General features: G+C 35.9%; 2 protein-coding genes across 2 annotated transcripts; one reads left to right on the top strand and one right to left on the bottom strand.

The window, feature by feature from the left end:
• LOC104721172 (B-box zinc finger protein 23) lies at positions 1,026 to 1,586 on the top strand. The gene is made up of 2 exons (XM_010439092.1): positions 1,026 to 1,226; positions 1,302 to 1,586. The coding sequence occupies exons 1-2, from the start codon at positions 1,026 to 1,028 to the stop codon at positions 1,584 to 1,586; spliced, it is 486 nt and encodes a 161-aa protein (XP_010437394.1).
• Positions 4,232 to 5,428, bottom strand: LOC104721179 (putative F-box protein At4g10190). Its single transcript, XM_010439105.1, has one exon. It carries the CDS (start codon positions 5,426 to 5,428, stop codon positions 4,307 to 4,309), a length of 1,122 nt encoding a protein of 373 aa, XP_010437407.1. The 3' UTR covers positions 4,232 to 4,306.

Below are 14,576 nucleotides of genomic sequence, written 5' to 3' on the forward strand. Positions count from 1 at the left end.
CCTGGAGTAGTTTCAAGTGCAGAAGACAAAGATCCTTCACTTGTTTTGATGTTTCCAAGTAACAAAGCTCCTATGAAGAGGCTTAGCAAGTGTTTCATCATGGTCGGTTGATTTGGCTTTCTTGTATAGAAGGTTGAAACCAACGTGTTAGTAGGTTTTTTTAACTTCAGTTTTTTGTTGTTTTGTATGAAATTAAGTCTCAGTCCGCTGGTGCATATATACACATTGTATGAAGAATGAAGAAGTTTCTTGAAATATCTATTGGTAGAGTTTTGCAGGTATATTGGGATTGTTCTAGCATTTTAGCTATGTGACTTGTAGTAAGTTGTAAATTGTAAGTTGTAACTAATTATGTTATTACACGTTGGATTGGATGGTCTTTGAGGGCTTTTCTATCATGTTCCAGAGACTTCATGTAACAACTACGTACGTTGAGCCGAAACATAAGTTTTATTTGGACTAGCCCATGATATTATTAGTTTCTACGCATGCAGGCCTATTTATTACTAGCCCATAGCTGTAATTGGGACCAAAACTGTCTTTTTGATGAATTCAAAGATGAGAATGCTGATGAGTCTTTAGAGTTTTGGCTGCTGCATGGGAAAGGGATGGGTAAGAGTTGGAATGTGCCATGCTCTAGAGTTTTTTTGACCTCTATTGTCCTATGGCTAGTTACTTTAAAATTCACAGTCTTTATACATATTGTGGTCCTCCCATTATTTTTGGCTTGCCATGCTTGTGTCTTAAGAGAAGCTTGTCGTTATGTCTGCCAATTTATGTTTCAAAAGGAAGTAAACTAATAACAAAGCTTCTGAAAAAGATCTTGTCATGAAGATTTTGGTAGGAGAAAACATTTATTGATTTAAATGCCACCCAAAAGTTGGCCTAACCCAAGCATGTGAACCTATTCAATCTTGTTCTCTTATTCCCTCTTGTTTAGATTCACTTCTTGTCCTACTTCTTTATTGATATTAAGACACGTTGTTGCTCTGTTTTCTTTCTTTCTATATTTCCAATTTTCAAGGATGAAGATACTATGCGAAGTGTGCGAGAAGGCTGAAGCAGAAGTACTTTGCTGTTCAGATGAAGCTGTTCTTTGCAAGCCATGTGACATTAAAGTTCATGAAGCTAATAAAATTTTCCAGAGGCATCACCGAGTCGCCTTGCAAAAAGATGCAGCCTCAGCCACCACAAGCTCTGGAGCTCCTCTATGTGATATATGCCAGGTTGGGTCGTACTTTCTCTTTTAACACTTCGCTGAGTTCTTTAACCGATCGCTAAACTTATATCTATGTTTGTAGGAGAGAAAAGGGTACTTCTTCTGCATAGAGGACAGAGCATTGCTGTGCAATGATTGTGATGGAGCCATTCACACTTGCAATTCTCACCAAAGATTCTTACTTCCTGGAGTCCAAGTTTCTGATCAGTCTTTAACTGAAAACTCCGGATGCAGCACTAGTTTTAGTTCTGAAACTTATCAGACTCACTCAAAAGCTTCTCTGAATAGTCAGTACTCTAATGAGGAAACTGAAGCCGGGAACTCAGCTGAGATAGACAAGAATCCTTCTGTAATCTTAAATCCTTAGAGATAGACAACATCATTGTNCTCAGCCACCACAAGCTCTGGAGCTCCTCTATGTGATATATGCCAGGTTGGGTCGTACTTTCTCTTTTAACACTTCGCTGAGTTCTTTAACCGATCGCTAAACTTATATCTATGTTTGTAGGAGAGAAAAGGGTACTTCTTCTGCATAGAGGACAGAGCATTGCTGTGCAATGATTGTGATGGAGCCATTCACACTTGCAATTCTCACCAAAGATTCTTACTTCCTGGAGTCCAAGTTTCTGATCAGTCTTTAACTGAAAACTCCGGATGCAGCACTAGTTTTAGTTCTGAAACTTATCAGACTCACTCAAAAGCTTCTCTGAATAGTCAGTACTCTAATGAGGAAACTGAAGCCGGGAACTCAGCTGAGATAGACAAGAATCCTTCTGTAATCTTAAATCCTTAGAGATAGACAACATCATTGTTCTGGTCCGGAGCCATTGATGTCTAATAATAAAAATTTCTGTAACGGATCAAGTCTACACACATACCTTACATATGTATTATATTATTTCTTCACTGTTGTTCGGAGCTTGTACCACACGATTAGTTTATACACCACCGATAAACCTTATTAGCCTGACTCATTTCCTTTCTCGATGCACTGGTACGAGCACAAAGCTCGGAAGGTAGGTGTCGCAAGACATAAAGAAACGAGCTAGTAAATATTTTTTCACTAAAAAAGCCTTTTCACTAACACCTAAAAGAAAAAGTAGTATGACTTATTTTAAAATCAAGTATCTAAAACTTGAATAGATACATAATGCATAATTGATATGAGCCAAAGTTACTGTCTTCAAAATCATATCGCAGCCTTTGTTTAACGTAAAGAACAAGAAAGACTTTAACCAAAAGCTTCCCTTTAACCCAACTCTCTCTTTGAGGATTAGGTTAACTGTAGGAGCTTGATATATATATTCTCATTAGCATTAGGTGTCCTTTTATAGACCCTAGTACAACCGACTAATCATAAATCAAAGCATAAAACTCCAAAGCTTAATCCTAATTTTTAAAAGGAAATATTAAAAAGAACCCATAATTAAACCAAGACACCTAAATCATAGCACGTATCAATAACTAAGGACTTGTTCTTCCCATAACTTAGGATATCTATACTAGTATTTTTGCAGCAGTTTTTGCTCAAAAATACTTTTTGGAAAGTGTTTACATTTAATACATTGACTTTAATATTAGTTACCAAAACTTCAAAATTAAGTATAGGTAAGATTTAAAAAAATAATGAAATCTTTCTACCTCATTCAAACATAAATATATGATTCCCTTTCAATTTTTTATTTGAATTTATATTTAAATTATTTTGAATTATACTATAATACATTTAGTTGATAAAAATTGTGATTTTTTCCTGCATATGATGTAATACAAAATTTTAAAAACGGACATATATTAGTCAATAGATGAATAAAAAAAATACGGGTACAATATCCCACATCGTCTAAAAAATCGGGCAATGGTTCAGAATCATACAATAAAAAAGACCAAAATGACTCCGAATACACATGAGTAGAAAGCTTGATTTATCGGGCATTCAAACTTTAAAAACTTTTATTTAGTTTATTCCGGGTCTTTATTTTAAAATTTTTTAAAATGTTAAATATGAAAAATATTTAAAACTTTTAAAAAGTTAAATATGAGAAATATTATATCGTAGATACACAATAAATATTAAAAATTAAGATGATATAGTGTGAGTTAAAATATTTCGGGACGGGTTATATAGTGGGACGGGTTTTGTCGATATTTATATAAATTAAAAAATATCATTAATTCGGTGTTATAGGAGTATAACATCATTTCATTATTTTGTTAACACTGTCGGTATCAGAGAATATACATATCTAATTAAACTGATTAAATAAATATTATGTAAAAAATAAATTATATTGCGGTATTATATGGTTTATTTAACAATTATTATATAATTATAACATATTTAACCAATGTCGGAGGTGGTGGATCTGAAGACCCTAGTGTCAACAACGACATCAGAGGTGGTGGATTTGAAGACCCTTGTGTCAACGATGGCGTCGGAGATGGTGGTGGAAGTGAAGGACCACCGAAGATGCTCGCACCTTTTACCACCGCCACTACGTTTTGAAGCTTCCGCCAGTTCAGCACCAATACATCTCGGCCGCCGCCGTAGTTTTGTTCTCCGTTGCTCCGTCGCCGCAATAGTACATCTCCACCGTCGTTTTGTTCTCCGTTCCAATAGTTGTATAGATATATATTTATTATACATATAATAAATTTAAGAAACAAATAAAAACTATTATTAATTTTTTTTTCTAATTAATTTTTTTTAATTTTGTTTTAGCATTTTCCCACAAATTGTTTAGTCTCTAATTTGTAGCACTTTGCGATACTTAGTCACGATGAAAAACTTTGCTACGACCAAATAGTTGCTAACATTTTTGGTCGCAAATTTGTAACTAATCTTTTCTTGCTACAAAAATCATGAGATAACTACAAAATTATTAGTAACTATATGACAAGTTTTTACTAGTGAATAATATAACTTATAATTTAAATATTTTAGTTATAAATAATTTTGCCCCGCGGTGTACCGCGGGTCCTAATCTAGTATAATACATAATTTATTAAATAACATAACTTAGTGAGACAGTTATAGATTACTAGCTCTTGTACTTCCTTTTTGCCTCACTCCAAGAACTATGAACCTTATTGGATTTGAACCAAAGTTGGAACATAACTGAAGACAAGTGAGCATGTAGATTCTGCATCATGATGATCCACTTGTATACATTTATTGTCCTCTCCCACAACGTGTAAGAAATAGTCGGAGATCCCATTTTTACCGCGACACACTAAAACTTTGTTCTCCTTGTCGACCAAGAAATTCAACCCACTATCAAAGCTAAAAGGCCGGTAAACCGAATTGAGTGATAGAAACTTGCTCCATGACGCGGCTCCGGTACTCTCAATCTTAGTTGCAATCCATACATCTCCAATGGATGACTCCACAGCCCGAGTAGCTAAAATACAAAGTTTTTGATCTTCTCTAGTCACTGATAAAGAGATAAGATGATCATCATCAATCGGAAGAGAGACACTTACAAATCTCTCCGTTGAAAAATCAAACCTAAGTATAAAATCTGTCCAGTGTTTAGTCAAAGCAGCAAGCCAGTAAGTATTTCCATTCACAGACATACCATTACGACAGCCCTTCCACTCTGGTATGAACCAGCTTCTAGTCTTACCAACAACTCTCCAAGAATTAGAGGTAAAGTCATAGATCTCGCAGTCAAGTATTGATACTGACCCGCTAATACAATCAGACTGATTAATTCTCAAGATTTTGTACTTTTTGCATGAGGATTTACCGAGAGCAAAGATATCGGATTCCTTGAAGAAATGTCTTGGTTGGATCCACTTAGTTTCATTTGAACAAAGATTCCAAACAACTAGTCTATTGTATAGGGTGGTACAAAGCAATAAGCCGTCGCAATGAAAGACGTGGCGTATATCAACTTCTTTTAAAGAAGCATAAACTGGATCTTTTAGGCTAAATTGACTTGCTATCTTTACTTTGTTATTGTAATTTGAATGAAGATCGACGCTCACCAAATAAAGCCTAAAATCAATCAACATGATAATCAGAGAGTGCCTTGGTCTTGGTGCATTATCATCGTGTTTCTTAGAAATCCGCCCATCTTTGATCAGAACGTTCCATGTTTTGGATGTAGATCGTAACCGTACCAAAGACACCACTGGAACCCTAGAGAGTATCTCCACTACCAAATCGTCGGGAAGATCCCGTATGTTTCCTCTCTCCTTCATCATCTTTAAAAACTGACTGCTTCCTAAGAAACTACAGGGTTGCAAGAGAAGGAGGAGATGAAAGTTATGAGACCTCAAATAGTTCCTTAATTATTAATTGTGATGGTTAATTTAATCCCCTATATATTAATAGAGAATAATAGAGAAGCACATTTAAGAAAAAGCTGATGTGTTGCCGCCAGAGGGCTCATGACATTTTTTTAGCAAAATACTCTTAAATTTTCTAATTAATTACAGCTCTATGTCATTGTATTTATTTTTTAAACAATTAACAGAATAATAATTAGATATGTTATCATTTCTCACACAAATTTAATAGTAAGGCAAAATTTCACTAAAATTTACTTACAAAATACAAGTCAAAGTTATATTAATTTCTTAAAATTAATATAAATATTAATTTCTTAAAATCAATATAAGTAAAATATTCTAAAAGGGCTATAAAAATATATCAATTAATATAAAGTTAAATAAAAATAAAGAACATATAACTTATTAACAAAATCATATAAAAACAAAATGATATTTTTATGTTAGTATTATTATCATAATAATTTAAATAACAAGCTTTTAATAGTTATTATAATTGATTATCAAAAGAAGTATATTACCCATGAATTATCTCCAACTCATTAAGAAAATATTAAATTCCCAATAAATATAGATTTATATATATTCATAAATAAATATAAAAATAACAACAAATTAGGGGATATCATGATGTGTGATTATTTATATATATCTAAGTATGTAAACTAATTAATCTCAACATTTAGTGTGATTATTCATTAAAAATGGAAATATTGATAACTAAATAGGTATACGTTCTAATTGTATATTCATCTATGTGCTATTAAAAAGGAATGAGACAATAACCATTATCATAATAAATAAACTTAGTAACCAAAATCATAATATATTTAAAATAAGTGATTAGTAGAATATGCAAAATTGTTATAGTTACTTGATAAATCATAAATATAAATTTGATTTTTAAAACACACAAAAATATACATTGCCATAAATTTTAACATTTTATAAATATTTTCTTTACCATGTTCATATATTTCACGGGTAAAATGTATTCTTACACGAATACATTGATTTTGGAATTTCATTAATTTTTCATAATGTTTTTTTGGTAATAATCTGCCATTTATAGAAAATATTAACAAACCGACTAACTCAAATAATTTAAATAGCCTAATCAAAAATATTAAATCAATAAATTACATTATCTTCAGAAAATTTAGTTTAGAATCTGGTTGTTACTAACATATAATAAAATTAAATAATTAAACTACAGAGTAATTTAGTATATATTGTTATGGTTACATAAGAAACATGCAAAATTGTTTTGATTACAAGATAAAACATAACAAGATATAAATTTGATTTTAAAACCACACAAGACATATAGCAATAAATAGTAACATTTTATCAATACTTTCTCTACCATAAAACCTCTTACACATTTAAAGATTTCATGGTAAAACGTATTTTTTATACGAAAAACGCAGCTTTAAATAAATAAATAAATAAACTTTAGTTACATATTATGTTTGATACAAACAGATATTGGTTCTAGGATAATAATTTTACTTATAATAATTTTCTTTAAATCGATTTATCCCGCACATGGTGCGGGTTGTTACCTAGTTTAATTATTATGTATAATTGATAATTATGTGATCTATCTCGAATCCGAAACAAACGATGCAGAACAGAGAAATATATATATATATATATATATATATATTTATTGTTGGTCAAAATTAGGGGGATTTTAGGTGGATTTTGAAGATATCTTGGTGATTTATCTGTTTTCTAAATCAAACAAAAAATCATCATGTCTTCTATACCAAGAGTGTTGGATGGGTATCAGCCTGTCTTCTACCAAGAGTGTTGGGATGTGGTGGGGGATTCGGTGTGCAGTTTTGTCCTGAACTTCTTTGCCACAGGAGAACAACTACAAGGGACAAATGATGCACTAGTTGTGCTAATCGCGAAGGTGGCTAAGCATGAAACTATAAAACAGTTTCGACCAATAAGCCTTTGTAATGTCTTGTTCAAGGTAATTACAAAGACAATGATGCTTCGGATGAAGAAGTTAATGCCTCGGCTCATTGGTCCGGCACAGTCTAGCTTTATACCAGGACGTTTGAGCGTCGATAACATTTTCTTGGTGCAGGAAGCAGTACATTCAATGAGATGCAAGAAGGGTAGAAAATGCTGGATGTTGCTAAAGCTTGATCTTGAGAAGGCGTATGATCGAGTGCGATGGTACTTCCTGGAGGACACGCTGAAGGGTGCAGGGTTCCCAGAGCAATGGGTTTTGTGGATTATGTGTTGTGTTATTGGGCCGTCAATGACATTGTTGTGGAATGGAGAGAAAGCAGAGCCTTTTAAACCATTGCGGGGGCTTTGACAGGGAGATCCTTTGTCGCCATATTTGTTTGTACTTTGCCTTGAGAGACTTTGTGACATGATAGACAGATCTATTGGTTTGAAGCAGTGGAAGCCGATCAGTTTATCGCGTGGAGAACCTAAACTATCCCATATTTTCTTTGCCAATGACTTGATCCTGTTCGCAGAGGCGTCAGTTGCACAAATCAAGATAATACGACTTGTGGTGGAGACCTTTTGTGTGGCATCAGGACAAAAGGTGAGTTTGGATAAGTCCAAAATCTTCTTCTCCAGCAATGTAGGTCGAGAATTGGAGGAAATGATCAGTGCTGAGAGTGGTATCAAATCCACTATGAACTTGGGAAAGTACTTAGGGATGTCGGTTCTTCATAATTGTATCAAAAAGACAGTTATGGGGAGATTTTGGAATGCGTGTCGTCCCGCTTATCAGGATAGAAGGAGCATTGCTTGAGTTTTGCGGGTCGGATCACCCTCACCAAGTCTGTTTAAGCTTCGATTCTAGTGCACACCATGAGAACTATAGCTTTGCCTCAGTCTACTCTCAAACGGTTAGACAAGTTGGCTCACTCTTTTGTGTGGGGTAATACTGCAGAGAGGAAGAAGCAACATCTTCTGAATTGGAAAAAGGTTTGTCGTCCAAAAAAGGAAGGTGGGCTAGGGATCCGTTCTACTCGAGAAATGAACAAAGCCCTCCTAGCTAAGGTGGGGTGGAGACTGCTTCACGATCAGGATAGTCTCTGGTTCAGAGTTTTAAGATGTAAATATAAAGTGCGAGATATTCATGATCAATCATGGTTGAAAGCCAAGAGTTCCTGGTCGTTGACATGGCGGAGCATGGCTGTGGGGTTAAGAGAGGTGATACTCCCCTGTTAGAGTTTGGTTATTGGGGATGGCAGGTCGATTGATATATCATGGTTTTTGTGGTTTTTAACCATGATATAAAGAGTCTTTTAGTGTCTTTTGATTTGTTTTCTAGGATATTTTTGAATCCTTACAGGTTTTATAGGATTTTGGCATGAAAGGAGCGAAATGGAGCAATTTGGATCGTTTTGGAGCATTTAATCAAAGAAGTCAATTTGGAGTCTGATCAACTGACCAGTGTCGATCAACACTGAAGGAGCATCGATCGACACCCAGTCCAAACCGACGAGAGAGCCAAAAATTGGAAGTTTTACAATTTAACCCAAAGTCTTCCATATTTGCAACACAAGTCCCCGACGTGTTTTAGGACACATAAATAGTATTTTTAGGTTTTACAAACCCTTAAGTTATTTTCTAGCAAGTTTTATTTTCTGCAACCCTGTGAGATTTTGAGTGCTTCTGGGAGAGAGAGAGAGATCTAAACTGTTTTATAGAGAAGAAATCATAAACTCCCTCTTTACTCTTTTAATTTCAATTGCTTATTATTCAGAATTATGTTTTGTTCTTCATTGAATATGTCTGAGTAGTTTGCTTGTAAGGTTCAGGGTTTTCACAGAGATTTTATAAATTTTTAGATCTGATTATTAATGATTCATTATCTTTCTAGATCTTCATCTTAGGTTGTTTTTCATATTAATTCTTGATTGATCACCTAGAATTAATAACCTAGGAAAATAAATTGATATGAGAATATAATTGATTTTCCTGATAAAACCTTTTGATGAGCAAAACTATTTCCTGCAAAGAGATTTGATTTAATAATTTTATGAACAATCTAAACCTGTTTTTAAAGCTGATTTTTAGCCTAGAATTTTACAAAGAGATTTGGATTTTCTGGTTTTGTTAGATAATATTTACAGTGAGAACTGATTTATTATACAGAAGTGTTTAGAGTTCTAGATCTGTTCTTAAATGCTTGAATCGTAATTTATTTTTTGATTTAATAATTTGTAATTTCCTGAGAAATTCCCTAGGCCTAGCCTTTTGATATTATGAATTTACAACAGCTTTTATTTATTACTTTGCATTGCTATTTCAATTTTAATTTAATTTGTTTAGCATAATTTAAAAACTCTATAATTTATTGTGTAGTCTTGAGTCCTTGTGGAATTCGACCCCTAAGTACTGCAGTGATCTCTTAATTTGAGAGAGTAGCTCTAGGGTAAATTTGAGCATATCAAATTTTGGCGCCGTTGCCGGGGACTCTTTGATCTACCATTAGATTTGAGTTTTTGATTTTGTCTAAATTTTTATTTTTATTTGAAACTTACACGCTTTTGTTTTCTTTTCTCTTGTGTGTTTCAGGTGTATGCCTAATAAGCCTAACAAAAGGAGCAACAAGACTAGTCCAATTCTGAAGCTTTCAAACCAAGAGTTGGGAAAACTTGAGCATGAGAACTGAAAAGCAGCCAAATATTTGAAGATGGTTAACCCAATCATTCTGATGCGAGATGAGGATGGTGCTTTGAGGGATCAAGAGGGCCACTTGCGCAATGAGCATGGCCAAAAGCTGGATGCAGAAGGCAATGTGATTGCTGAACCTGTTGTCAACGAGCAGGCTGTCGTGAACCAGCAAGCTGGTGTCATTGATGAGCCGAACCTTGGTGTCGATCGACACCAACAAGAGGGTGTCGATCGACACCACCTGCAACAGACAGACGTGGAGCTGCCAACCACGTCCAGAACCCAGTTCGAAGATGGGATCAAAACCGAGATTTGATCAGGACCATTGCTGACTACAACCGGGCTAATCTTATGTATGAGAACCGGTTTCTATTGTTCCTCCTCCATTCCAGAGGAATGATTTTAAGTTGAAACCAGCCTACTTTCAACTAGTTGGGCAGAGAACTTTCTCAAACCTGCCCCATGAGAAGCCTTTGGACCACATTGAGCACTTTGAGGATCTTGTAACTAGTATCAAGGCTAATGGAGTGACTGAGGATTTCATATTCTGCAAGCTCTTCCCATACTCACTTGTAGGAGAGGCATCTTAGTGGTTGAAGCAGTTGCCAGCTGGATCTTTGACAAATTGGCACGATATCAAGGTGGCTTTCCTTAACCATTTCTATGATGATGCAATGTTAGATGAGCTGAGAGTCAAGATCTCTTCATTCAAGCAAAGACATGATGAACCTTTCAAGGCAGCTTGGGTGAGATTCAAAGCTTATCAGAGGGACTGTCAACACCATGGTTTTTCAAGGGTACAACTGTTGAGTATCTTCTTCAAAGGGTGTGACTGGAAGTATCAGTTAGCTTTGGATGCTGCAAGTCATGGGAACTTCAAGACAAGATTTCCAGTAGATGCTGAAGTTTTGATTGAGAATTTGGCTTCTAGCAATAGCACTAAAAGACCTGATGCTGAAAGAAAGAGACTGCATGGAGAGTTTGATTCAAACCAGCTAGCTTCTATTAATGTTAAGCTCGATTCAGTACACAATCTTCTTATGGGTAAGAATTCAGTCCAATTTGCTGCTGAAGTTGAGACATTTGAGCCAGAGCTAGAGAATACAGAGGCGAATGTCAACTATGTGTATGGAGCTGGGTATCAGGGACAGAGATTCAGTAATCAGCAAGGCAACATACCTTACAATGGTGACCAGAAGCATCAACAGAACAATGGATATACAAGAACCTATGGGAATTCATCTTATCAGTCTCCACCTCCTAAGACTTCTTCTGAGAGTATAATGGAGGCCATGCTTGAGCAGATTCTTCAGGGACAAGAGAATTTGACAGTGGCATTCAATGGAAAGATTGACAATGTCTACACTGAGCTGAATGGGAAGATAGAAGCATTGAACATTCATGTCAAGAAATTAGAGAATCAAGTTATTCAGACTGCTGGGTCTGTTAAACGACAAGAGGGGTATCTTCCTGCGAGAACTGAGTCAAACCACAAGCATGCCTGCAATGCCATATCAGTGAGAGAAGAAGATGATGGTGAAATTGCTTCTGCAGAACAGGGTGAAAAATCGACAAATCTGTCGAACCCAGATGATGGTGTCGATCGACACCAACTGGGTGTCGGTCGACACTCATCCCAGACAAACCCATAACCTGCAAAATTTCAGGTTCCAGCAGTTGAGAGGGTGTACCAACCTAAGGTTCCTTTTCCTAAGCCTAGGAGTTCTAAGTAGGAGCTTGAGGAAGCTAGATGCAAGGCTATGATGGACAAGGTGATGATTGAGATGCCTTTGATTGATGCAATAAAGCTTTCACCACCCCTTAGGCGCTATGTCAAGAGAATGGTATCAAATTGTTTGAGCCCTGAGGAAGGAGCACTGCTTACTAAGGATGTCAGTGCAATTCTGTTAAACCAGCGTCCACAGAGGAAGAAGGAAAAGAAGCAGGAGGTAGTTGTCTCTAAGGAAGTGAGTGCAATCATTCAATGTAGGACTGCAGAGAAGTTACCAGATCCTGGAAGCTTTGTACTTGATTGCTCTATCTCCACAGGAAGGTTTGCTCACTCACTATGTGATCTTGGCTCTAGCATCAACTTGATGCCACGTTCGGTTGCTGTGAGACTTGGGATGACAGAATTCAAGCCAACTCAGATTTTTCTCAACCTAGCTGATCGATCTCAAAGAATTCCTGAAGGTGTTTTAGAGGATATTCCAATTAAGGTTGGCAACTTCATGATTCCCACTGACTTTGTGGTGCTGAAATATGATACAGAGCCCAAAGATCCTCTCATCTTAGGAAGATCTTTCTTGGCTACAGCTGGTGCCATTATTGATGTGCAGAAGGGACACATAGCACTGAATGTAGATGGATTGAGTATGAATTTTGAGATGGATAAGTTGAGGAGGGCTCCTACTATTGATGGATAGACTTTTTCTGTTGAGAAAGGTTCTGCAACACGAGCAACAGGCTCAGTGTCGATCGACACACCATCAGCATCGGTCGACACCCCTCCACGACCGAGACAAAACTTGTCCAAAGTTGATGCTCAAATTCAGAAACTTGTTCCCAAACAGAAGAGTCACCACTCCACACTCCAAAGTCCTCAGGTAAGGCAAAGGTACACATCTTCTTCACCTAATCATCCTCAAATCATTAACAAGAATTTCAAAGGTACAAAGACTGTTATACAGTTAACCAAGCCACGAGATTATCGTAGAGCGCTTGCTTCTTCTGTTGATGATTTTGCAGGGCTTAAAAGAAGCAAACCCATTCCTAAATCCCGCCCTGGTCCTGTTCCTCACATCCTTGGCAGACCTCATGCACCTAAAGCTTATACACCACCTTGGATGAAGAGGACCTCAATGCCACGTTCTGATCTACCGGATGCCTGAGCTCAAGCCAAGTCAAGCTAATGACTGAAAACAAGCGCTTAGTGGGAGGCAACCCACTGGTAGGATTTTCTTTTTCTTTTGCTTTTCATTTATTTTTATTTTATTTTTCTTTTGCCAATCTTAGGCTTGATAACACTGGAGAAAGTGTTGTTTAAGTCTGGGGAAGGTTAGTTACTAACTACGTTTTAGTTTTTGAGTTTCAGTTGTGTCAGTCAAAACCATAAAGTTTGAGTCAAATTTTTCAAAATTTTTCTTCTTATCTTTGGGAATTATGATCTTGATTAAAGATTTCTCTTATTTGGCTAGCACTCTAATGATTATTTGTTTATGCTTGATCTCAGAACTGAAGCTTAGAAAGACTATGAGCCTTATCAACAATCCTGAAAGCCCTTATTCAATGGATATCTGATTGATCTAACGTTGTCTCAACTTTTATCAGGATTTTAACTGGACTTAATCTCTTACTTTGGAGTTGGAAATCAGTGGACTATACTTCTTCTTCGGGCCATATAAGACAATGCAATTTTTCAAAGTATGTCTCCCCTCTCTCTTCCCTTCAGTGCTTTAAAAAAAAAGAGAGAAAGAAAAAAAAAAGGGAACAAAAGATGAGATGATTTTGATCAGTTTAGAGAGGTAGGTAAATTACCGATGACCCTGGTATTCGCTTACACCTTTGATTAAGAAAAGAGAGAAAAAATTTGGAAGTGAGAAAAGGGAGAGGAAAGGATATGTAAGAAGAATGTCTTGGCCTGAATAGAATCCATATGCCACTGATGAATACACCCAAGGTAAGAACTCACCGGTACTTGATTTAATTTATGTAATGAGATGACAATGGAGATTTCAGAAATTCCAAAGGATTGTGGGATTTGAGTAAGGAATATTGATGTTTATCATGGTTAAGTATAAGAAGTAAGTTCTTGAGTCAGGTAAATGAAGAGTGCAAATAAGAATAATCATGCAGTTGAGTGAGTTCCCAGTTTTCAAACCTCTTTCACAGGTCTAAGCTTATGTTTTGCTTGAGGGCAAGCAAAGGCTAAGTCTGGGGGAGTTGATATATCATGGTTTTTCTGGTTTTTAACCATGATATAAAGAGTCTTTTAGTGTCTTTTGATTTGTTTTCTAGGATGTTTTTGAGTCCTTACAGGTTTTATAGGATTTTGGCATGAAATGAGCGAAATGGAGCAATTTGGATCGTTTTGGAGCATTTAATCAAAGAAGTCAATTTGGAGTCTGATCAACTGACCAGTGTCGATCGACACTGAAGGAGCATCGATCGACACCCAGTCCAAACCGACGAGAGAGCCAAAATTGGAAGTTTTACAATTTAGCCCAAAGTCTTCCATATTTGCAACACAAGTCCCTGACGTGGTTTAGGACATCTAAATAGTATTTTTAGGTTTTACAAACCCTTAAGTTATTTTCTAGCAAGTTTTAGTTTCTGCAACTCTATGAGATTTTGAGAGCTTCTGGGAGAGAGAGATCTGAACTGTTTTTTTTTTTTTTTT

Source organism: Camelina sativa, chromosome 2 (assembly GCF_000633955.1).
Source record: "Camelina sativa cultivar DH55 chromosome 2, Cs, whole genome shotgun sequence".
NCBI lineage: Eukaryota > Viridiplantae > Streptophyta > Magnoliopsida > Brassicales > Brassicaceae > Camelina > Camelina sativa.